Raw genomic sequence first — 26748 nt, 5'->3', positions numbered from 1 at the left:
CTGTCTTTTCTTTAACCTACTTGATTTTTTAAAGTGTAAGTATGTTATCATTGTTGAGGATTTTTTTTTCACTTGTCAGGCCAAAGTTTTATTTCACTAAGCTCTGTTGTTCACTCTTTTATTAGGGGTTTACATCTTGGTTTGCATTAAGAAGGTTAAATTTCCTAATCTTAGATTAATCTCAGATTCCTTCCACATGGCCTCAGATACCTCACCACTCCATATATTTTCTTTTCTTTCTTTTTCAAATTGTGACATTTATTTATATTTTCAAATGTTTCCTTCCAAGGGCTGTAATCAGGGCAGCTTATCTGAAAAAAATACACTGGTAACTTTGTGGCATGTTTCTGTCTGTCTTTTGTTCCTGCCATTTCTCTAAACAAGTGCTATGTGCTTAGCTATTGATTCAAGAAAAAATTGCTCACCTGTGTTTGTGCTTGCAAACGCACATCTTGCCTTGACATTTACTTACCACTGAAAATGCAGGTTTATATGCAGTAAAGCTGGTGTCCATTTAAAAGTGTGAATGGCACTCAGCTTTGATTTCATGTAAATAAGCTTTTTGCTTGATAAACAGCGGTACATATGATTTTGCATACTGTATGTGATGGTTCAGTTCAGACGCTTACAACTGCAAATCAGGGGTTTTTATTCTTCAGGATTTGAAGTGGTTATGGGGGCCGTGGATATGAAAGGTAATTCAAGCTCTTTCTCTCTTTCTGATCCCATGCATTTGATTTTTGTCGCCCTGTCCAGCGTTCGGTCTTGCTCAATGCCATCTTTACATATCGTGTTGGTGTTCTTAGGCTGGAAAGACACAATAGCTTTTTTCAGAGAGTTTGATGCAGTTTTAAGGGGTGGAAGTTTCCTGCTTGTAAGCTCATTCAACTTTCACTTCCGATAAAGCAGGTTCTGTAGGCATTTGTTCAGTAACCTCCAAAGCCCACTTGATCAGAAGAGAGACCTTCTCTCAACTGGGAGAACAATCATGTACACCAGGATTTTGTTCTTCCATAGAGGGCACCACCCAATAGATGACACCAAACAGTGCAATGTAAGAAAAGCTGCACGTGAATGGGTGGAAGTAACCAAGAAGAACCTGTCCCTGCATTAAGCATTTGAGACTGCTGGTTATCTCCCACTTGGATTACTGCAATACACTCTACGTGGGGCTACCTTTGAAGGTGACCTGGAAACTACAACTGATCCAGAGTGCTTCAGCCAGACTGGTGACTGGGAGTGGCCACCGGGACCATATAACACTGGTCCTGAAAGACCTACATTGACTCCCAGTATGTTCCTGAGCACAATTCAAAGTTGGTGCTGACCTTTAAAGCCCTAGATGGCCTTAGCTGCCCAGTATACCTGAAGGAGTATCTCCACCCCCATCGTTCAGCCCAGACACTAAGGTCCAGCTCTGAAGGCCTTCTGGTGGTTCCCTCACTGCAAGAAGTGAGGTTACAGGGAACCAGGCAGAGGGCCTTCTCGGTAGTGGTGCCCAACTTGTAAAATGCCCTCCCACCTGATGTCAAAGAAATAAACAACTATCCGATTTTTAGAAGACATCTGAAGGCAGCCCTGTTTAAGGAAGTTTTTAATGTTTGAAGTTTTATTCTGTTTTTAGTGTTCTGTTGGGAGCTGCCCAGGGTGGCTGGGAAAACCCAGCCAGGTAGGTGGGGTGTAAATAATAAAATTATTATTGTTGTTATTATTAATAATAATAAAATAGCAAGTTTATGTTTTTGAAAGGGGCTTAATGAATAATCTGATGTGGTAGACTTTTAAGAAGGATCAGGCAGCGTGCTCCTCTTTGCCTGTAATAAAACAAGAGAAGAAGTCATTGCTCCGTGACTACAAGACATTTGTGTCTCCTCCAAAGTTTTACATTTAGACCCTGAAGTGTGTGTGTAATAGAGAGTGTACACAATAGATGTCCATCTCAATAAAAACCAGCTTTTTAATCTTCTGTCTTGCCTCTTCACAAACTTGATACCTGCCCCATAGTCAACCTGTGTCAGATCATGAGAAGTGATACATAGGGGTGAATGGCAGTCCTTAGATCTATCTAATTGGATACCTTGGGAAAGAGATGGATCATGCAATCTTGGCCTTTTAATAGCTCCGTTGTATGCCCTTATGTGAACAGCAGATTGCTTTTCCTTTTTAATAATCTTCATAGTCTTCAGCATCCTTTAATTGGAGCATTTTCCTGTCCCCTATTACAGCTGAGGGAAGTGTACGCAGTTTATCGACATAAGTAATGGCTCTGTCATAACATGAAATAAGCATATGCTGTTCATTAGATTAGACATGGTTACTACTTACATTTGGAAGAGCAGTGTAATTAATTGAGGTTTGACTTCGGGAATCAGGGCTGCTTTTAAATAAAATAATCTACAGTTTGATTGCAAGTCTGCCTAAAGGTGAAGACTGAAATGTTATTTTACATTTGGCAGGTAGAAGTTTGCCTGAGAGAACTGAAGATTGTACACACATGCGCGTGCACACACACACACAGAGTATTTTCCCTTCACTTGATATATATTATACAAAGGATTTGGTATGCAACTGGACAGATAAACAGTGGCTAACTGGAAAAAAGTTGAAGGAACTAATAATGACCCCCTACAGATCTAATAATGTCCATCCTCAATGGGAAAACTATGCCTGTTCATTCACACTATGACATGATATTTGCCCTCACTCCTGGCACTGTAAGGTAAAGGCCAGGCCCCAAGAAGGTCCATAGGGGATGGATGCTGTATTTCCCTGGGGTTTTGGCCAGTACTTTGCTTTGCTGTGTGCCCAATGCTGTGGTAAAAATGTAAGAAAGGGACTCCCGCCACTCACTTCTGCCTTGTAGGACTACTGAGGGGTCCCCTATGAGGATGGTGCATATGGTTCCCAGAGAGCATTTTGCCCTGGGCCTTCCTAAAGATGACACCAGCCTTGAGGCTTCTGAGTTAGGAAAGCGTTGAGCAAATATTCTTTCTGGTCACTGGAATAGTCTCCGGCATTTATCAGACACAGCCAGGGCTTTTTTTCAGCCAGAGCTCAGGTCTGGCACCTCTCAGGTGGGCGCTAGTGCCACTCTTAAGAGAACAAGGGAGGCGTTCATGGTGAGCTCCAGCACCTCTTTTTTGAGAAAAATAGCACTAGACACAGCCAGTTAGTTGTGGTAAGACTACGAATCTTTCTATTGGTGGAATTGGTGATCTTTTAATGAAAATGTCACGTGGCCCTCCAATTAGACTCTATTCCTGGGCTACTTTTCTGTCCTCAGATAATGCGATTTTTAAAAAAAGGCTTGGGGAGGCGGATCTAGGTAACTACTGGCTAGTAAGCATAACTTCTGTCCTGGAAAACTGTTGGAAAATATTGTCAAAGATAAAATAACCAAGCATATAGAAGAATAGGTCTTGCTGAAGCAGAGCCAGCATGGTTTCTGCAAGGGCAAGTTTTGTTTCATGAACCTGCTAAGACATCTTTGAGAGTAGCAACAAGCATATAGATAGGCACGATCTGGTTGACGTAGCATTTGACATTCAAGAAGCTTTTGACAAGGCTTCTCACCAAAGACTTTTGGGTAAGTTGAGCAGTCATGTAATAAGAGGAGACATTGTCTTGCGAGTCAGGAATTGATTAAGTGGCTGGAAGTGGAGAGTACTAATAAATGGATAGAATTCTATACAGTTCTCCATATGGAGAATGGGGCTTCTTGGTTTTGAAAAAAACGTGAGCAAGATGTGGCATGATAGAAGTTTATAGGAATTATGTATAGCATGGAGAAAGCGGATAGATAAAAGTTTTTCTCCCTCTTCCATAACATTAGAACTTGCGGACATCAATGAAGCTGAATGTTGGAACATTTAGGACAGATCAAAGGTATTTCTACACACAGTACACACAGTTAAACAATGGCACTTGCTCCCACCGGAAGCAATGATGGTCACCAACTTGGATGGCTTTCAAAGGGACAAATTAGTGGAGGACAAGGCTGTCTATGGTTACTAGTCATGATGTCAGTATTCTGTCTCTACTGCCAGAGGCTGTATGTTTCTGAATACCATTTGCTGGGACTCATAGGTAGGCAGAGTGCTGTTGTGCTCATAGGCTTCCCACATACATCTGGTTGGCCACTGTGCAAACAGGATGCTGGACTGGACGGGCAATCAGTCTGATTCAGCAAAGTCTTATGTTCTTAAAGTATTCAGAAACAAACAGGCTTAAATACACATCTTGAAAAGCAGGAGTAATTGGCAGGCATGGTTGTCACCAGCACTCAAAGCTATTATAGGCAGATATATGCTCATCTGTTCTCAGCACCATAACGGATATCCTCCTTGTGACTTAATAATAGCAGAATTCCTATAGACTCATCTCATCCCATTCATTGAGGGCTTTAGGAAGGGAGTGTGCTTTTCATGGAATGTTGGTGCTCTTTCAATTCTGTCAGCAACTTGGTAGCTTAATTCTGCAAGTTATTCCTCAGTCCCATCTCACTTGGCGCAGTCAAATTGGAAAGGTTTGTTCCACCATGTGCTCCAGATTGATCTGATGGAGGGCAGAGAACAGGAACAGACATTTGTAGTTGGAATGCTGACCTGAGAAATGTGTGGTGGTTGCAGATATGGACAGCATCATTCCTGGTCGCAACTGTGTGGCCTACAGATAATTAAACAACTTGCTTGGCAAATCATGCCGTGAATGATTTTGAGAATAACAAATGTTAGATGGGTTGAATGGAAAACCTGCTCAGCGGAAGAAGCCTAGTGATCTGCTCTGAATATACACTTTGGAATGTTTACACGTGGACTTTTGGGTTGTGTTGGCACTTTTTAGCAGTGTTGTGGAAGCGTTCCTTTCAACCTCAGATTGTCTTTTCCCTTTAATTTTTTAATTACTGGCAAACCAAGGAGCAGCTCTGAAGTTAGGAGACTAGATTTGTAAGCGTTTGAAGTTAGGATATCTGAAGAGGGTAAGGGAAAGAAGAAGCATGAGTGTCTGAGACTCTCCAACCTTCTTTTGTGGGGATTGTGGGACTGGAGATGTTCAGATTCTAATTTAATTTTAAAGCTCTTTTCAGGTGTCAGAACCAGGGACAGGCAACACAAATAGAAAAGTCCTACATTTTCAAGCCTGAAACCCTTTATCACGCATCTCCTTCCGGCTTCCTGTTTTCTAGTGTTACTTCTGTAACCCTACATCTTTTGCTTGCTTGGCAGAGTTGCTATCTTAAGCTTTATATCTGTGAGGCGTTGGAACTTTTAGCAACATCAGCCTTGTATTGCGCTTACATCTATTTTCCACCTACAACTTCCTTCGCTACCGGAAAAACCAGGCACTATAAAAGGGGGGGAAAGTGTGCCCAGTGCTCCTTAATTGTCCAAAGTGGGTGATGCTCATTGCTTAATGCTGGCTTTGCATGTGAAGGGGTGGGTTTCTGCACAGAGGTAAGATAATGATGGATCTATATGCTATTCACCTATTTGATGTGAATTGCTTCATTTTGGACTTAAAATTCTGTTTGGTTGGTACATCCATCATCAGACGTGTAAGGACAGTATCTCAGTTCCTTTTCTTTTTTTAGCAACGTGCTTCTATTTAAGCAGCCTGCGAACTTGTTGGCTTAAGATAAGGAACACGTGCAAGGTTTGATAACAACTTGGCTTACATTTCATGACACTGTCATTGCGAAATTCAAAAGACTGTGTTCCAAATGGCAGTGCTATCCCAGGGTGTTTGTACTTAGAACATTCTGAATATTCCAAGTATTGATGTACTGGAGGATCTTGTAGCTTCTCAAGATTTGAGCAACCTCTTATATACAGAGTCCATGTTAACAAATGAGATTTTGCCGTAACTGAACTTGATCCACCTGACAAGAGTGCCTGAATTGCAGGACAGTGATGTTTTGTTAGATTCATATGAAAATTTATGGTGGATGTGAAATTCACCATAGTGATGCTGCAAAGGATATTTCAAGGATATCATTGGTTGCCTTATTCTTGGTTTACCTAATCCACTTTTGCTTATGGTGACTGGCAATGGTGGCAGAGGTCAATCAAGTCTATTGAAAATCCTTTCAAGTAGTGGTGTAGACAATACTTGCATATTTCTTGGCTTGGAAATATGAAATGTAGGATTGTAATGTTCGCTTTAAATATGAGGTAATCATTACATCACCATAATTCTTCTCTGGCTTGGATTTTAACCTCATAAGAAGAATAAAACTCCCTCTCCCCCACTTCCCGGGCAGCAGTAGAGACGGAGGACAAAAATGTGGGAATGGCATTTCTCCCCTGTGGTTCCTGGCACTGAGGTAACACATCACAGTGTGTATGAATATACCTGGCAGGTGTAGTTCTCCAAACTTTGGAAAACTCCATTTCCCAGGGTTACTTTCATGGTGTTCCTGCACCTGCAAGGGGCGGGGGGCAGAATTCTTTGCAATTGCAGGTATTCAGAGGGGATGGATGAAGATACAGGAAGGCGAAGGAGAGAGATTTGCAAGGATGGGAGCATGATTGGATCTCATTGTGTCCCCAACTGGGGACATGATGGGGTCTGAATAAATTCATTATTTGGACATAAACAAACTAAACAATTTCTTGATTTATTTCTTTTTGAGGTGAGGAAAATAGGTCAACTTACTCTAATCCAAATTGAGAATGCTCCTCATTACTTGAATATGTTAGATATTGCACCTAGAATATATTGCAGAGGAAGCCCATACTTTCCCATTTTGCTGTGGGCTGTTCCCATATGATAGCTGGACCTGTACGATAGCTCAGTCAGTAGAGTATGATGCTCTTAATCTCAGGGTTGTGGGTTCGATCACCACATTGGGCAAAATATTCCTGTATTTTAGAGGGTTGGATTAGATTACCCTTGGGAGTTTTCCCGATTCTATGAAATGGCAAATGCCTTGTCCCTGTGGTTTCTCTGAACTCTGTCGCTATTTTGTCGCAGTATGCCTATTAGTAAATCAGTATTGTTGAGCATCTTATTGTTCTTTTATTTCTGGTGGGTGTTTGGGGAGAGCAGGCACTTGAAGGGGGAGAGAGAGAGAGAGAGAGAGAGAGAGAGAGAGAGAGAGAGAGAGCACTTGCTTATATAAGAGGCAAAGCAGAACCTGAATGGCAGTCAACAGGCTCCAGTGTTTTTTGGCAATTATTTTTTTTAAAAAAGAAACCGCATACCAATTAAATGAGGTATGAAATGTTTCAGGAATTCTCATTCTTGGAAGGACAGTGTATGATTGAGCAAGGTTAAGAGAGTTGAAAACCTAATCTGTGACTTTTTACCGTTCCACATAAAACTGTACTTCATGATTTGTGTGCACTGCATCTCCATTGCTTTAAAAACTTTTACAAACTTGGTTTGGTGATCCATAATACACCTCTACTTCTGTATTAAATTGTTATGGCTGATGGGTGAAAACAACAACAACAACAACAACAACAACAACAACAACACGTTTGATTGGATCCAACCACTCTTAAGGAATAATGTGTAAATAAAGAGAGCAGAGTAATCTTACATGTTTTCTCTTCTGTTGGAATACTTCCAATTGCTCTATTATGGTGGGGATAGACATATAATGGCATCATCCCTGACCATTGACCATGCTGTCTAGGGCTGGTTGGAAGTTGGAAGGCCACGATTCCCCATCCTTGTCTTCTTGTCTTCCTTTGGTATAAAATGGATCTGCATCACTTAGCCTATCCTTTTGTCTCTCCCTCCCCCTAGTCAGATATGCATACTCCCCAAAATGGTTGACTAATTTGTAACCTTCCAGATGTTGCCAGACCTACAGCACACCTCATACCTGACCATTGACCATGCTGGCTTTGACTGGTGGGGGGTGGAGTCCAGCAACAGCTGGAGGAGCACAGAAAGCTGCCCAATACTGACTTGTTCATCTCCGCTTTTCAAGGGGACAACTCCAGGATACACTTGTGACTTTCTGCTAGCATTCACATCTGAATGAGGCTCCAAAATTAGGCAGGAGCAGACTGAAGGTTTGTGGCCAGAATGCAGACCACTTGGTTTACTCGTTCCTGACTCCCTCACAATAAAGTGCAATAGCTAAGAAACAGTCGTGTGCAGTAGGTATTGTGGCTGTTTTTGTAGTGATTTTTAGAAACAGAGTAATGCAACCAAAAGAACGGTCCCTATTCTAAGGAGCTTCAAGTTCATACTTAATCTTGCTGGGGTTATGGATGGAAAAAGAGCGGCAGCACAAACTGCAAATGGAAAGGAATGTGAAATATACACCTATATATTTAAGAGAGCTACTGCCCTGAGTACAAATGGATGCAGCCTTCTAAATTACTGCATTCAACAGGTTTTCAAACACCCCTTTGTTTTCTTTAAGATGGAACATTTCCATAAGAGACATGAGGAATTTCCTTTTGGGAGGAATATTCCATGGCAGGGAAGGAGGTGGATGGGATTCTGACAGTTTTCTATTCATCCCTTTTCGCCCACCATTATTATGCAAGTATCTTCTTCTGATTTTTTTTTGGGGGGTGGGGGGTTGTTTTTGTCTCTTTGGTGTTTTATCACCACATCAGTTATTGCTTTGGGATGCTTCTTTTGTCTTACTCTATTTGCATTTGATGAGGAGACATATAATTAGGGCCATTTCCAAAGGCAAACAGGCAAATGTCTAGAGTGAAATTAAAGCATTACCATACTACAACCAATACAGGGGAAGGCTCAGAGTAGGCTTAAAATAACTGTTTTGAGATTGCATTTCTGTACCAAGTTTCCTTTTGGAACCTAGTGAGACTGTTTGTATTGTAGCAGCTGAGCTGGTGTAAAATATTCCAAGGCACTGAGAGAAAGAGGATTCAGAAGCTTTCACCAGCAGTAGAGGATTGGGTGTTCATGAATGAACTTGCAAAATGTGTGCTATAATTTGGTATGTATGTCCTCTCCCCACCCCTGCTTTTTATAATTTCTTTTTCCCCCACCCTCCTCCTACTGTTGACAGAATCTTCTCAAGTCATGTGGATTTCCAGTCTATTAACAGCTGAAACAATTTAGGACACTATCAGTCATTTGGCCTAACAAGGTGTTTACTGGCAGTGTATTGAAAAGTTTTCTTCCGTAATTGCTTTGTCTCTGCTGTTTTGGAAGCAGGTTATATCCTTGGCATTTAGTGGAAGCTTCTCTTTGACTGCAGCAAACTGACTTTCCTTTTCTCTCTCTCCCTCTTTCTTTTTTTCTTTCTTTGGTGTGTAATGTGCACAGGAGGGGGCGGGAATATCCCTCATTTGATATTTAGAGCATATTTGCAATTGTTAATCAGTGGGGTGTCTTCCCCCCCCCCTTCTTCAACAAAAAATAAAGAACTAATAATGCTTGGTTAGGCTTTAATCATGTCATCACTGGAATCATCAGCACTCTGCAAATGTAAGTCCAGTTAATTTGCAGACCACCTCATCCTTCCCTAATGTCACAATGACTCTGAGTAGTTCTAAATAAGTGCTTCCTTTTTAGGTTTCGGGCAAGTGCAATATGTGTCATGCATGGCTTATTATCCAAAGATGGCTTGGAAATATTTTCCTTACCATAGGTTTTTTTTTTTCTAACTAGAGGGGAGGCACTGGGGATCAGCAGTTTGCAAGACCAGCAGATTCCCAACTGGGATTCCCACCAGTGGGCAAGGAGTGTCTTACTGGTCATTTTCCTGACTATCTGCAAAGCTTGTTGGGTGCTTGTAGCAAAAGAACCAAAGGCATATTTGCTTCTGAGGTGGAATGGTTGGCAGTTCCTATTAGTGGTGCAGCCTTATGAATGAGATAAAATATTGCCTCACCTACAACAGATTTAACCTGGCACCTTTGCTAAACTTTGTTTTAAACATTTTGCTCTTGTCCTCTAGGTTTTGTTAGCCTCCCTGGCTTTCTCTCTCCAGCTGAAATTTAGCTGTTGACAAATCCTCCAAGGAGATGCGGCTGGTTGTTCCTTTGAATTTCAAAGCACCAGAGTTGTGGAGGCGAAATACAGTATCAGTGTCATTAACTCATGGATACGTTTCCTGATGTTACATTTAAATAGGCCGTGATTCCCACCCCCCTTTGCTTTAAAAATGTTGCTGCAAAACTGTTGTTGTTGTTGTTGTTTACATTTATATACTGCCCTCCATCATAATATTTCTGGGTGGTTCACAGAATAACAGAATATTGGAACTTGGGAGTCAAAATTCCTGATTGAAACCAAGGCATGCCATTGGGTAGCATCAGGTTTTTCCATGTTTAGTCAAACGAAAAGAGGTTAGGAAACCCTTTTCAGTTTGAGGGCCATATTCCTTTCTGGGCAGCCTTCCAAGGGTGTGCGAAACCAGGGTCAGGTCAAAAGAAGGCCGAGCAACAGATGTTTATCCTACCTTTGGTATATGAGAATGCTTTTTTCTACACTCTCACAAATACTCCAGGCACGCAAGTGGTATGACCAAAGAACATATTCCAGGTGGCCAAACTCTCCAGGAGGGCATGAAGCAGGGCTAGTGAGGGGTGTGGCCTAGCAAGAAAGGGTGTGGCTGGAGAGGTGATGGGGTCTGAGGAGAGTCTCAAGAGTCAGATACAGGTGTGGAGGTCCACATTTGGCCTCTGGACCTGAGGTTCCCACTCCAGTCCTACAGGAAGTGAGCAATGTGAGTGGAAGCGGCTACTCTTCTCCTTGTTCTTCACTCTTTGAGCATTCACAGTGACAATGACAACAAATAGGAAGAACGGCATGGCCATGGGACTCTGGAGGTTGATTGTGGGCCTTGGCAGGTGTGTGATAATGCTGACCCTTGCTTGACGCAAGCACAAAGGCTCACAGGCATTGCAAACTCATGTCCCAGTGCAGTCGCATCTTTCCTTGGAAATATACCTGTGTCAGGAGGGTTGACATTCAGTTGTCATATGTTACCAACTTCCCCTTTTCAAAGGACTTGAGCTAAAGCAAGGTCAGCAGCACAACTTATTCATAACTTTGGCTTGATTTGTGTAGCCTCTTGTCTATCCTTGCTTCCTCATCTGTGTGATAGCCCTTTGGGGCTAGCATTATGCTTGTTTCAAAGTGGTGAAATATAGTGAAATGAACTGTCTTGCTAATGAATGGTGTAGCATCCATAAGATAGATTTCTTTTGTGATCTTAATATGTGCTGGTTTTATATTGGAGGTGGAGGGGGAGAATTGTTGGCTGGGTAATGGATTTGGACAGATGATATTCTTAAATTTACTTGTCTAATTTTCTGAGTCCTTACTTTCTAGGAAAGGTAGTAACTTTTTCTTTATAGCTGTACTTTCTTTTTTTTCTTTTGGGTTAGATAAATGTCCCACATGGCTTCATCTCGCCCACATGGTCCATTATTGCCAGTTGGCTCAGTCATCCAGTGCTTGGGCTCATCATACTGAATTAGTTTCCAAAAAAGAGATGCCATGCTGTTTCCATCCACTAATCTAGTGTGGGTTGGAAGGATCTGATCTGAAGCCAAAGCAGAACCAGATAGGATTGGATTGCATCTAATATCCTTGGCAAAGTATTGTCAAGTTTTGCAACTTTGCTTTCTGAGAAAAGGCTGCTTTCAGTATTAATGTTTTTGTTCACATAAATGATTCTGTAAATTCCATGATGCAAATTGTAATGTGGGAAGGGCTTATGATATAATTAAGGCATTAAGCAAAGTGCCATATGTATTACTCAAGAGTAATGGCTCCTATGCACAGGTATAAATCCTTCATAAATGGTGGTTTGTAGGAGCATAAAGGATAAGCCCACAATGTTGTCCAAATTGTCAGCTAGTGCAAAAGCATGGGCAAGTTGAGGGAGGGAGGTTGGGGCACTTCAAAAGAATGGCAACCGTTCATATCTACTAAAATAATGTCCAGGAATAATACATTCACAAATGTCAATGCTTTACTGTAGTTTACTTACCTTCTAACACATATAACTGGCTATCACAAAAGTGTTGCATGCAATTTGCTTTCTTCCATTTTGCATTTGATATTTCCAATGGATGCGTTTGTGTAATTGTAATTTCACCAACAGAGGAAAGGCCAGCTGTATGGATGCTGTTTAATTTCTCCACAGATGCAGCTCTTGAGGGCTGGATTTTTTGGACCAGCAACACCATATGCATAGATTGATGCACCACAGCAATTCACACTTAGTGGCCCAGGCTAGAGCCAGGCTATCCCACAGCTGGACCAAGTCGTGCTCAGAGGGTCCAGAAAGAGAAAGGCTTCTGGTGAAGAGGAGAAGGGCATTTTGAGAAGTGTGTTGGGGATGTAACCGGGGGTTGAAGGATTACAAGGTTAGCCAGGGGCCCTGGAGTCCGCAAAGTGTGCCCTGGAGGCTTTTTGAGGAGGTTGGTCCAAGATCATGTGCACATTTCTGGTTCCTGGAAACTAGGTTTTGGCTGATGGGACAGGGTGATCTCCATACTGCCCTTCACTCCAATCATGCTGCAGTTTTCTCAAAGCCTCCAGGATATGTCAAGGGGCCTGTGCCCTTTCCCTTTGACTTGGCCAAAGCTACAGCTCAATGTCTGTTGCTTCTGTGATGTGGATTCTTGCATGTTAGTGGCAAAAAGGCTGAATATTGGGGAGTTTCTGAGAGGTAGGTACTCAAGGAAAGAAGCTCATAGGGTCTAAGTAGTTTTTTTGTCCTAAAATAATACTTGAAAACCGTGTTTTGAAACCTGTTAAGTCTTTGTGGTCTTAGTCGTCCTGTAATCGGGATTTGTACCTGCATAGGTGAAAGGCTAGAGGATTATTTTTGGAGCATGAGGTCATTGTTCCCCTTCCCTTTAGTAGTGTATTTTGGGTGCCAAGTTCATTGATAATGGAGCAGAGCCAGGACCTCACACCCTCAGTTCCTTTTCTCTCTCTTTTGCTACCATGGCTGTAGGAGAGAGGGCTCAACAGGAAGGTTCTAGTACACAGTCTACCCCATCAGTTTCTAAAAGGCTTAACATTGGATTAATTGAAGTTTCGCATAAATTATCTGAAGAAGCTAAGGTTGTATCCCTGCCAAAAATGCTGGATTCCTTGAAACAAAAGGAGACAGTGCACCAAAACAATATTGTGTCCAAACAAAGAGGCCGATGGATTCAGAAAGTGGTTTTTTAATATAAATCTTACCTATACTTGGAAAAGTTATCCTAACCTGTCTTGGGCTGATGGGAGTTGCAGTCTGTTGTAGGGCACCAGGCTGAGGAAAAGAAAGGGACTAACTGGATTCGAGTCTCATGACATTTGTACAATTCTAAACTAAAGTGCTCCTGGAAAATATATCTAATATCATTCTTCATCTCTGTTTCCAGCACACTTCTATGGTGGGACTCATGGGGACTCTATGGTTCCAAGATCAGGCAAGAATTCCACTTCTGTTCCTCATAGATATTAAACCCATAAGCTTCCAGTGAAGTCTGAACTGGAGACATTTCCATGGTACACATAGTGAAAGATGACAGGGCTAATAAAAATTCATAATAATTAGATCTGGAGTTTGATGTTTATTTAGTGATGCCACTAGATTATGCCTTCTATAAAACAGGTGCACATATATAAGTGAACAAATCCTGTTAGCAGGGACTATAGCTTTTAATTTGTCAACATTGTGGGACTCAGTCCTGATTCTCTGGAAGCTTAATGTCTGTAATTCTTTTCTTCCAGAACCTTTGATAACATGCCCTATGGTCAATGAGCATCCTTATATTTCCAGCTTAGAGAAAACAATTGTGGAATCCTCTCCTGCTGTCACTTGCAATAGTTCATGCCCTTCATTCCAAATATTTTACGACATAAACAGAGTGCACCCATCTTTTGGGGATCTTTGCAGTCTCCATTTAAGAGCACTGAAGATCCAGGTTTTTTGGGGGTGGGGTGGGGGTGGGATTGAGTATGTTCTTTCCATGTCTATAAAAGTGCCATGCGCAGGATGGGTGTAAATGGATTGCTCATGTTCTTTCCCCCAAAGCCCTCTGATCCTTTCCCCTGTGTCTTGTGGTACATTAAAAAAAACAACAACAACTCTAGAACAGGAGTGATGTAGAAACTCATTTAAAGTTTACTTGGATGCTGTCTCAGCTAATATATCCCAGTTTAAAGGACAGTATCTTCTCTCATCCAAAGAGAAGTTTCTGAAAGGCATATTTCACAAGATTGTTCTAGTCCACACTGCAGCACCACAATTTAATTTAATTTAAGTGAAGTCCTCTGAACCACTTGCTAAATGTTCATTAGATTGTCTTTTCTTCAGCATTGTGCTCTTGTAGCATTTTAGTTACTCTAGGAGAATAGGTAAGCAGGAGCTTAACACGGCAACACTTGGTTTCCAAAAACGGATGCAGATGACTTTTTTCCACAACCCAGTTTAGAATGTCTCTCTTCCCCTCTGTCCTGTGTTTCCTGTACACATGGGACTTCTTATTCCCCAGGCAATAACTAGATGGATTATATCTGCAACTTAACTGCAAAGTCAACAGATTTGTCCTTTCACTTTGAACGTGGTTGTTCACTCAACACAAGCCCAAGCTGCCTGCAACAGTACTTTGAAGAGGGGGGCTCAAAAACTGTGCAGAATGACTGCTTGGTTGTCCATCCCTACTCAACTTTGTGAAGTGCACGGACCCATTGATATTGATGGCAGAAAATAAGCCATTGTGAGCAGGGCAGTCTTCAGGAGCATTGGTGTGAATGAGCCTCTACAGTTCCCTTCTGGGCAAGTTGAGAGCCCAACCCCAATGATGGGTGAGGTCACAGGCAAAAGTGGATGTAGTAACCTATGTTGGCTGGTTTCTTCACACACCCCTCTAGCTTCCGTTTGAAGAAGAAAGAGGCATTATCAGAGTCCAGAGATACATTCCAGGCAGCCTGAAAGTGAGGGGGGTGGCCTGGGGAGGGTTCTGAGGGCCAGATACAGAAGCTTTGAGGGCTGCATTTGGCCTTCAGGCCTGAGGTTTCCCACAATTGCTTGGCCCTCTTCTCCAGGTCGAACATGAAAAATCTCCCAATTGTGGGACTGCACTGAGGCTTTGAAAGATAAAACAGAATCATACTTGGCAATAAGAGTTGCTTTTTCAAAGACACCAGTCAAACAAGGGAGGGTAGGAAGAGTGATTCAGACTCCAAAAGGTCTGGGAGTTTCCATGTAGACCTCAATGGTTAGGCTGCAAAGCCATTTGAAGAGCAGCAGATAAATGCAGCTATGTTTTTAATGCTGCATTTTCAGCATTTTCACATAAATATGTCAGACTAGAATGCATCTTGAAAGTCTTCAGTTTTGCATCCATCTCTTTGGCAAGTCTATACAACTAGGACTCCAGTTTGCAGGATGCATAAATGGATTTAAACATCGTGGGTAGGGAAGTATTATTGCTATTGTATTTTAAGCATCTGTTTGCATCAGAAATTCTTGATTCCTCTTGGAAAAAAATAGTATTGATCGGTTCAGTTTGTCAAGAACACTTATCGGTAGCAGAGTCTATGGAGGCAATCTTTTAACATTTTTTAATATTTTTGCAAGGGAGGGGGTTACATTTCTGAGTGCTAACCTTTTTGTATTAACTAAAGATACTTGAGATGATAAGCATATCTTGCCTTGTGTAAAACCCCACCCACAGGAGTCCCACCATTCCCTGTAAGACCTTCTGTGTGTTTGTGTGTGTGCAGGATCTGTTTGCCCAACTTGGAGCAGGTAAAGAAAACTGCAAAAACAAAATCAGGGCCCCTGTCCTTTAAATGTATTTCAGTTTGCATTTTGATTGCAGTTTAGAAACGTTATCACCCACTTTGTCACAGACATAATTCACATCTTTCTTCAGGCACTGTAAACAAGAGAAATGGTTTAATGGCTCCCTAAAAGGCACTCTGCACTGATAGCTGAGATTAGACCCTTTAGTAATGGATTTTTGCGTGCTGGAGAAAGAGGGGGGAGGGAGGGCTTGGCAGAGGGAAATGTACTGGAAAAGAATCTTTGAGAGGCAGTGATGATGTATCTGAAGTGCCTTCTGCTCTAAGTCTTATGCATGGGCAGGTAGATGGGTTTAACGAGTCTTTGACACTGTGGGTTTTATGAGTACCCTTTTGCCTCTGGAATTTAACTGCATATTAATTGAGGTCATCTCAATCAGTTCATCACCTGGAGACAGAGTGAGATCAGCCGAGATAGAGGAGTATGGCTGGCCCATCTTTTCTGCTCGCTCTCATGAAAAAGCATGTGCCCTGTGCACATTGCTTCGTTATGAGACTCTTCATTCCAGAGCACTTCTAAAAATTCCTTGATTGGGCCGAAAGTGAGTAAAGCTTTCTTGAAGACGCAGCTTTTGCTTTGTGTTAGAACCAACCCACACACCCATTTCTGGTATATGTTTCTGTGGCAAGTCTTGTGTCTTCTTTTGCTTCCTTTTGTGGTCGAGTGCAAAGTTTCTCTGGTGTGCATTTTTGGGATCTGGCATAGATAAGTTGCATGAAGGTTTGCAGAAGCCAATGATTTGTAACTGGCAGTGGTTTGCACCTGTCTCTGCATTGAATGTGTCTGTACTTTGATTGTTTTTTTAAATATACAGATACCTTTTGCTCTGGATTCTACACAATGCAAAATTTCAGCGTCTAGGGTGGGAGCTTGTCAAAGATTGAATAGTAAGGGTCGTGTGTGTGTATATGTGTGTGTGTACGCAAACATGGAAGTCTTACTCCAGGCTTAATCTCTTTCTCATTCTGATCAGGCCAGGCATTTTAGCTGAAAAGACTTTTAAATTTAATGTATTTTCCATCCTTTTACTGAGAAGTATCCAGCACAATTTGCCTTTCTTCAAGCTTCTCCCATCATTCATGAGTTGTTCTGTTTGAAAGTCATTGTAATTCACATCTAGTACCAGCATTCATATGACTCTTGTGCACTTGACTCCTTGAGATGATGAGGCCTTGTCTGTATGTATGTGTTGCCTTTTTTAAAAAACAGTGTTCTCAGAGATTTGAAAAGTGGTTTGCAGGAATTTTCCTTGGACTTGTTCTTTCTCTGGGTGATTCATTTCTTGTCACCCTACTTCATACAAGCATCCTAGGTGAACATCAAGATTCAGGAGGTTAGAAAAGGAAATAAAAATGAAGGGAAAATCTAGGTTTCATGAAATCTGTACAGAGACTTGCATGTAAATACAAGCTTCTGCCCAGTGTAAGTGTTCATGTTTGTTAATGTGTGATTTGTGGAAGGGGCATTTCACTAAAACTTCCTGGACTATAGGATTTAAGAAGATGTCCTGAGGGTCATGTCAAAGGATTTGGTGATCAGCAAATTGCGCTCCCCATTGGTGCAATAATCCACTTCTAAATGCAACAGTTCATTCTGATCTTCCAAGAAGTAATACTTTGTGTAATCCAGCTCACAGTGCTCAATCTCATTTTTACTACTTTCCTCCTACGGCTTAGTTTTATACTAGATGATATGTGGTCTTAACGCTGAAATACTTAGTTGTAGAGAACTGAATGACAGAATTATTTCTCCAAATCAGCAACAACAATCTGTATAACTTGTAGTGTTATAATCTTTCATAGAAGATATTGGTACAGTATGTTTGAAATCTAGAAATGCTCTCCAGAAGCAATTTGGGGGAGGGAAAGTTCCTTTTCCCCTGTATCAAAGGAACTGAGAACCAGGCAGCTGAATTGCTTAGCTTATTTATAGTTGTGTTACTCTTTTCTTATAGATGCTGATAGAAGGTAACTAATTTATCCAAAGTCCTTCCCCGCATTTAAATACAGTTTTGAAGATTCCAATATAGCATGTAATTGTAATATGACATCAACAGTGAAAGCAGGTGACAATGGAAGTTTGGCACTAACAGTCCGGTTCCTAGCACCTGGTTAGTGTGCTAGTATAATTCATTGAAATTTTAAATATGGTCAAACAGCTACCATTTGAAACAAACACAAAAGTCTGCCTCTTGCTTCAGCAAGCTGGGCTGTTTTTAAATGACAGCGCATAAAAGTTTTGCATAGTAAACATACCTGCGGAACACCCAAGGATTTATTCAAATTTTAAAACCATGTTATCCACTTTGGCAGCAGTGAAGATCAAAATCTTTGGAAGACCATCTGCAAAACACTACTGCTTTGACCTCACTGCCCTCTCACAATGAAGATTGTACAGAAGCAATGCTTGGTGAATTGCCTCTTGGGAGTTTTTGAGGGTCCTGTCCCCTAAAGAGGGGAGGGGGGTGAAATGAAAGAGTTAACTTCCCTAATCCGAGATGCTGCAGTTTAGAGAACCCAAAATAGCGGGGGTAATCTTAAATTAAAACTCCAGCACAGCAGCCTCCTAGCTTTGCACTGTGGACCTAGCTAGTCCCTTTTCTGTAAAGCAAAATAAAATGTACCTTGCAGCCGAAGCAGAAGGCAGGAGCCGTGTTCAGTGAAAGTAATTTAATTAGTGTTGATCATGACTCCAGATGATGGTGATTTGATAAGGAATAATTTAGTACTTAACAGCCTTTTACATCTACCAACTCCATGTGGGAAGGTAAAGCAAATTGCACAAAATGAATGTGCTGCTTTTGCTTGTCTCAGTGCCAGTGAGCTGGAAAACTGCCTGTTAGCAGCCGCTCAGGTTCTCCATGCTGTGGGTGAAAACACTCCAGCATTTCTCCACATCGGAGTGTGATGTGGGAGTTTCTGTGCTTTCCCCCATTTTGAAATAAAAACGGGAAGCTATTTTTACATACAGTAAAATTGGCTGCGGGGAAGGAAACAAAAAAGCAGAAAGTTCAGAAAGTAAAGTGGTTTTGTGTTGGGGTACAGGATATACCAGTTTCTGGAAGCCACAGGGGGGGAGAGGGCTCTTGGTCTCAGGTGGTGCTCCTGACAAGCATCTGGCGGGCGACTGTGAGAACAGGATGCTAGACTTTGATGGGCCATTGGCCTGATCCAGCAGGCTTGTCTTATGTTCTTATGATTCAAAAAGGGAAAGGAATGTTCTGAAAATTATTTGTGTAAAGGCTCTGGTTCTCTTACTACTCCTTTAAAAACATGAAGAATGGAATGTAGGCCTTTAGATCCTGATAAGATGCTTGATGACCATAGCACTCATATCTTGGAAGCGCAAGGATAACTGCTTGATATCAGTACATCCAAATACATCATAAGGCGTTGAGGAACAGTCGTGCCATCACTCCTGGGCTTATTATTGTTTATTATATTGATATCCCACCTTTCCTTCAAGAAACTCAGTATGATATACTCTGTTCTCTCCGAGGCCATTTTATCTTCACAACAACACTGTGATATAGGCTTGAGGGGAGCGGTTAAGCTGAGAAATGGTCACCCACTGAGCATCTTGGCAATCTTGGTCTCCCAATTCTAGCCAAGGGATGAAGAAACCTGTGACCCGTTAAGATGTTGCTGGAATACAGCTCTCGTTATCCCTGACCATTTGCCATGGTGACTGGAATTGGTGGGATCTGGAGTCCAAAGCAACTTGAGGGCCACAGGTTCATCTCTCCACTCCCCTCCAGCTACACTATACTGACTCTTCATTAGACAGCAGATTTGGACCACGATGGTGAATATTAAAACCTAAGAAGAGCTTGAAAACATGTGTTTTCTTGTCTACTGGGTTCATTTTCTAGAATAAAGCTATTGAAAACTTCTGGGTAGTTTGAAAGTTGCTGGTAGAGGTTGGTCTAGTGAAAGAGATGCCTTTTCACCTATTTTGCATCTTATTTTCTAGAGCCGATATAACGATTGTTGGCGCCGAAACCAAGTTGGTGCCTTATAAACATGGGTGCTGGTGGCCTCTTTCACATGTCATGCTAAGAGAAACTACTGGGCTGTACGTGCAGTTAGGGTGGCAGCAGAGGGTTGAGATAAGTATTTTAAAAGTTTAACCACTATATCAATCTTAGGTAAAATATCAAAACTGAAGTGGTAGTCTACTTTCCCATTCTTCTTCTACAGGTTTAAAAAGTGAACCTGTAAGAGGGAATGTCTTTTGGCCCCCTGGCAGTGGGCAGCTTCTGCCCACTTGGGCAAACAGGGCAAAGGACAGGGAAGAGAGGGCAGGGAAGCTTAAAGCAGGTGGTGCTGGGGTAGGCAAAGCCAGAGTTCTCAGTACATAGAGCACACTGACACATGCAGTGAGAGATGCACACAGAGTTTAATTGAGGGAAGGACAGAGAGAGAAGGGAAGAACCAGAGACTTTCAGGGATAGCCAACATGGAGCCCTCCAGATGTTGTGGGATTGCTGTTCCCAACATCCATGTCGTTGGCCATGCTGACTTGGCAAAGAGTGAGTAATTACAATGTGGAGAAAGGAAGTGGGAGAGGGAACTCTGGTGTTAAGAGCTGTAGTGTTGTACGTCGATTTCTGTCCCTTTTGCCATTATGGTCCACAGCCCAAGTCTCTCAGGCCATAATGTGTTTTGCACAGGTATTTTTGCTCCAAGTCTAGAGCAGCTGTCCCCAACATTTTGTCTTCCACATGTTTTGAACTACAACTCCCATCAGTCCTGTGGAGCAGGGCCAATGATGACAGAAGACTGGTGCTGTAGTCCAACAACACAGAGTTAGGGAAGGCTGCTCTTTACCATTTCGTGGGCCATTTGTGCAGCTTAGAATTATTTAAATGATGTTTTTTAAAGCAGCTGTAAATATAAGTCAGAAGGAACAAATTTTTAGTGTGTTTTTATTTATAATATTTTTATTTATACGACCTTTGTTTCCTAGTTTATGTAGCAGATTGAAGGGACACACCCTGACCCAGGGATTAAAAAAAAAACAACTGCAGAAAATATTCTGTGGTAGATTTGGCCACATAATGGATTGCATCCAGCCTAATTTTGGCTGTATACACACTACACATTACACAGGTCCTTCTTTTTCTCAATTCGGATTGAAGCTGGATTGGGAAAACACATAAAAAGAATGGTAGGATGGATATGGATTGTGGCTGTCATGTGAACACTGCTTCCCAAACCAGTGGTGGGAAAGCACGGGATGCAGAGTAAGCAGGAGTGTGTACACAGGTAGGTCTCATTGGCATAAATGTGAACAGTGAGTCATATTTTTGTCCTACTTTATTTCAATGTGACTCAATACTTAGGCTGCAGTCCTAGTATACACATTTATTTGTTGAGCATTGTAGGACTTACATTTCCGTAAACATGCAGCGAGTTGATCTGGATCCAGCTGCACATGTTCTTGAACATGTGAACAAGCGCAAAGAATGCTGAAGAGCGCATGGTTTGTAACAACCCTATATTGTTTGTTCTGCAGTATGATGCCACTGCATGTGATTTTGATAACTGGTAAACAGTGTTAGAAACTGAGAATGAAGCTGAAAATGAGTAAACTGTAGCTAAAATAGTATGTTCATTTTTTACATGGTATAGTCGTTCCCATGCCCACCCCTCTACTATTCTTAAGTGGGTCTCTTCTCCAGTTTTCAGAGAGCAGCTGGAAGTGGGGTGGCAGAAAAAGGTCCTCTCTTCCTTCCACGCTGCAGTTTTAATCTGAAGTCTCAGGCACAGGACTGTGCCCAGAGCTCAGAAAGGGCTCGCGCTAATGAAATTCCCTGTCGTAAAATGCACCTAGAACAATGGGAGTTTAGAACACTGCTGGTGAAGGCCTTCTGCTGTTAGGCTCTGAAATTCACTGGATCAGGATTGCATTCTGCAACCAAAAGTTGAACTCTTCTCCTCTGTACTCCGGCTCCCCAGCCCAATGATATTTTGAAGCCCTTTCTTGTAGTAAGTACAATACCTCTGATATAAATTATAGTAGCTAAAAACAAATGCAAATGGGTCATTGTTTGTTTGCTTGCTAATGAGCTGGAATCTTGGCCATGCTTCAGTTTTAAAGGGTAAAAGCACTAATAACACAAAGGATCCTTGGTGTCTATTGACACCCAAAGATGTTCCTGATAATTCTCTCTCCCTCCCTCCCTCCCTCCCTCTCTCTCTCTCTCTCTGCATTTTTACTCCAGTGATTTAATTAATCATTCATTTTGTTAGCTGCACTAAACCAAGGGTAGGGGGGTGGCTTCCTTGTCCCACATTGAAGGCAAAATTGGAAATACAATGAGCTACTGGGCTGCAGCTCATTTGCTTACTTTAGATATGTTGAGTTAATATAAGCACTGGATTTGCATATCATTTGCATGAATCCTGGAAGGTGCCAAACTGGAGTAGATGGACATGTGGTGTTGATGCACCTGTTCTTTCCTTTGAATGTTCTATGCTTCTAATAGGCATTCACCACTTGCGTATACAGTATAGCCTTTGTAGAGGAGAACAGGAAGCACTTGTATACATGGTTGGGGTGCTAGATTGTGTCAGTTATCATCGAACGTGGAACAAAAAATTGGCACCCTATAGTGGGAAACTTAATAGGTTGCTTGGAGCATTGTGAGAATTACAGGTTGTGGGGGGGGGAATACATTTTAACGTGTCTTTCGTTTTGCTACAATCCTAATCCTTAAGCATTTTTTTTATCACATTTCCATGAGGGCTAGAAATGTGTTTTACGTCTTTAAATTCTGAAATCCAAGCTTTACATATTTAAGGATCTGCAGACGACAACAACATGCTTTTTGATGCCCGTTTTTAATGTGAGACTGTGCAGGCTGAAATATGTGTGTTTGTGAACCAAGCCACACAGCCAGGTTCATGCTGAAATTCAGGCAGCACATGATGCACTGTGCAGTGCTGAACAAATCAGGATGGTGCTGACTGAGGCTACAGTATCATAGGCTGAGCCACACAGTTTTGAAGTTCTGATGGGTGGGAGAAAGTATAGTCAATATGGTGCACTTCAGATGTGCAGCTCTCATCATCCCTGATTGGTGGGGGCTGATGGGAGTTGTAGTCCAACCACATCTAGAAAGCATCACGTTTGTTACCCCTAATCCAGAATCTTCTTCGAAAAGCAGGTACCTGTTGTCCTGATGACACACGCACATCAGTAGAAACTTGATTTTAGACAGGAGGCGAGAGCAGAATAAGGGAGCAATTTCATTCCGCCCCGTGCCAGGTTTGAAATGGAGCTGAACCCTCTTGATTCTCTCATCTGATTGTTATTGCTTGAAATGGCTTAGTTTCTGTTCTCTGTCTTCTTTCTTTCCAGTGGCTTTCCATGGTCTCCCAGTGAAAATCAAGAAAGAACCGCACAGTCCGTGTTCTGAACTCAGTTCGGCTTGTAGTCAAGAGCAACCATTCAAATTCAGTTATGGGGAAAAGTGCCTGTACAGTGTCAGGTAAAGTAGCAGGTGTATTTTTGTAGTAAAACTAGCACAAAACCACTGATAGGAGTGGGGGGAGGGGGACAGAACTGTGTCTGCCTGGAGAAAGATATTTTTTCAGACCTGTGACGTTTTAGAATAATCCTCCTTTTAGGAACTTTTTGTTGGCAGTAACAATTCTCGTCCAGTGCATCAAATTGTATAGTAAATAAGAAAGGGTATTCCAAAATACATTAAGCCTAAAATAAAACAGTCTTCAAGCATCTGGGGTTCATTCCCAACTCCCTCCCCTCCCCCTCACTGTATTTTGTGGTAGCATTTTCAGTGACAAGCTGTAGTATTAAAGCTATGATGGTAATTGAGCTGTAAAAGTTCCCCTTCCCCTGCAGCTGCAGCCTGGTCTAAATACACAACAGAATAAAGTTGAAAAATCCTGAGGCGTTAGAATGGACTATACTACTCTAGATTGAAAGGGGAGGTAAACAAATATTTTAACAATCTACTCTTCAGAAAACTACACAGCAAGAGAATGGGCTAGGTTAGAACCATTCTCTCTGAAATATTTTTTTGGGGGGGGAGTGTTGCTGTTTCTTACTTTCATTTTAAAGTGGTACAGTCCACTCTACTGCCTCAGGATTTTTCCCACATCGAAAAATAAATAAATAAAACCACCTAAAAATACAACCATTCTCTTCCTTATTTTTGCTGTTTTTCGCTTTTTGTGTATTAGAAAATGAAAATTATAAAAACAAACAAACCAATGTTACAAAGCTTTAGACCAGGCACCCCTAAACTTGGCCCTCCAGATGTTTTGGGACTACAATTCCCATGATCCTTAGCTAACAGGACCAGCGGTCAGGGATGATGGGAACTGTAGTCCCTAAACATCTGAAGGGCCGAGTTTGGGGATGCCTGCTTTAGACTGATGAGAAGAAATTTACTGAAGAGCGATGGATATATTTACATCCTTACCCGACACATTCTAAATGTGGGTGTCCACTGGAATTTTTCCGGTGTGGTTGGCGGAATCAAAACATTGAAAAGCGGGGTGGGAAGCAAGCTAGTTTTGCTCACACAGAAAGAGAAGAAGAATGCCCGTACACTTTGCCTCATAGCTCAAATTCTACAAATACTAAAAACTTTTTTTTTAAAAAAAAAAAAAAGCTAGGGAGTTGGAGTTTATGGATAATTGGAGGGGAGGCACCCCATGATTCTAAACTTGTTTTAAAGTAATAATATTGTTACATATAGCCACTAAGCATTTGCCTTCCCTTACAATTTGAATTCTAAAAGGGAGATTATTGGTTGCCCCAAGGTTGGTAGGTAAGGGTGTGTGTGTAAGTACTTTTTAAAAATGCATTACATGCATTAGGTTGAAAGAGTCCTTCCTGCATAGACAACAAGCCTGGGCAAAATGCATTAGGTGTTCTGTTAACTTTTGCAGATGATATGTGTGTTCATTCATGGATGATTACTAAAAATCACATTTCATTCGGCTTTACAGATACTATTATCTCTTCAGAAACAGGTTTCTTCCCTTTGGGGAACGAAGGGTGGAGAGCAAGACTTTTTTAATGGCTTGTAGAATAATTTTTAATTGGTGTGATAGCATTATGCTCTTTAATAGCTTTCACTTTTGGAAGCTTTAGTTTGCTGGCACAAAGTTTCTCCATGCATTGCTTCTCCAAAATCTCAGAAGAAGGATTATAAGTTGACTGCATAGACAGACTTATTTCTCCATAGGAACTTTCTACAACATGGTCAACAAACTTTTGCCACCACCAAAGGACGACAGTCCTCTTATAACCAGCAGTAAGAACACAGATGCAATTCTTGCCCATTATATTTCCCCCCAAAATGTTGTAGATAAAACCTCAGTTAACAAAACATATATTTGGCATACAAATATGCTGTCCGACTTAAGCTAGTTCCTTGTTGAAGACCTTTTTGTAGTTAGAGGTTGTAGTTAGGCTCTAGTATTTTGAAATGTCACCAGTGTCTACATTGTGTATACTATTCCTACCAGTTGGTAGGACAGTTTCCTTTTGACAGTATTTAGGCTTTTTCAAAAGCTTGTCTTCGGGATGGCATTTGGATTTCTCATGTTTATAAATTAAAAAAGAACCTAGCTTGCGTGTCACATTAAACCATAGTTAAACACAAATAAGAGTCTGAGGGTGCAGGCGGCTTAAAATTCTTCACTTTGCTCCTTGTAGTGCTGGTAGCAACAAACCATAAGCCTTAAAATGCATTGTTTGAACCTGGACTTGTGACTTGTGTCTCTCCAAACAAATCCATGTGTTCTGCCACTGAGTTTGTGACTGTACTGGCTGTATGGCACTGTGTATATGGGGCTAATGTGTCAATTATTTGCAACCCTTTATTTAACTGGCAGTGCCTATGATCAGAAGCCACAAGTGGGAATGAGGCCCTCCAATCCGCCAACTCCATCCAGCACTCCAGTCTCGCCACTGCACCATGCATCCCCAAACTCAGCTCAGAATCCTAAACCTGACCGGGTTTTTTCTGCTCACCTGCCTCCATCTCAGCCCATCCCAGACAACAGCTTCCCCATGGACCACAGGTAAGAGATTGCTTTTCCTTACTGCTTCCACAACAGGTGCTGTTTTCAGTGAGCATATTGTTTTTTTTGTATCAGTGTTCTTCGCAAATTTGGCCATCGCCATTCGCCATGTTTTTAGTTTTGGAAAGAAAATGATGAAGCTAAGTGTCCTTAGGCAGTCTTGCTACATTTCACCCAATTGCCAGGAAGATTATGTATGTGAAAGTAATATCATATAAGGGATAGTAAAGGGTAAGGCTGTAGCTGTATATTCCATTGATTATTATTGTTGTTTATTAATATTTATTAAATTTATATACTACCCTTCATCCAAAGATCTCAGGGAGGTTCACAAGATAGAAATATGGGATAAAAACACAAAACAAATAGTCAAAACAAAACAACAACCACCACCCCCAAAGGCCATAGAATATTAATTGGCCAAAGGCCTGGTTGAAGACTGCCTTTCAACAATTATGCTGTCTTCTATACTTGAAGCTTTTATAGAGGAACAGGGAACTTCTGGTTCACCATATTCTTTGGAACTACAAGTCTCATCAGCCTCAGTCAGCATGGTCAATGGTAATGGATGATGGCTGTTGTAGTTAACAACAACAGGAGGGCTCCATTCTTGCTCTAGTGCCTGCTTGTGTCTCTGGGTGTCAGTGAGCAAAAGGCAAACAGGAACACCTTTAAGGAATGTGAAAGGTAGGCGTTATTCAGAAGTAGCAGATGTTGTAAACTCACAGCTCTAGGCCCATGTTGGTACTAACTCTGAAGTTCCACTGTCGCAAATATGATCAAATGTAGCATAATATTTCTATAGATCATACCCACTGTATGGGAGTAGGACAGAAAACATAGAGTATATGTACATCTATGCATTTGTTTTTGAGGAGCCAGATTGATGGGTAACGCTGTGTATCAGGGTTTTGCAAACTTGGG

General features: G+C 41.6%; 1 protein-coding gene across 6 annotated transcripts in view; it reads left to right on the top strand.

The window, feature by feature from the left end:
• Positions 1 to 26748, top strand: part of ETV1 (ETS variant transcription factor 1) — a 90556-nt gene that overhangs the window by 23297 nt on the left and 40511 nt on the right. For all 6 annotated transcript variants that reach the window (XM_083705358.1, XM_083705357.1, XM_083705359.1 and 3 more), the window contains 2 exons: positions 23126 to 23255; positions 25636 to 25824. In XM_083705358.1, the coding sequence (XP_083561484.1) occupies positions 23126 to 23255; positions 25636 to 25824 (319 nt within the window). The remainder of the gene's footprint in view (positions 1 to 23125; positions 23256 to 25635; positions 25825 to 26748) is intronic.

This window comes from Podarcis gaigeae (genome assembly GCF_964106915.1).
Source record: "Podarcis gaigeae genome assembly, chromosome: 12".
Taxonomy (NCBI): domain Eukaryota; kingdom Metazoa; phylum Chordata; class Lepidosauria; order Squamata; family Lacertidae; genus Podarcis; species Podarcis gaigeae.
This window is presented reverse-complemented; position numbering and strand designations above follow the sequence as displayed.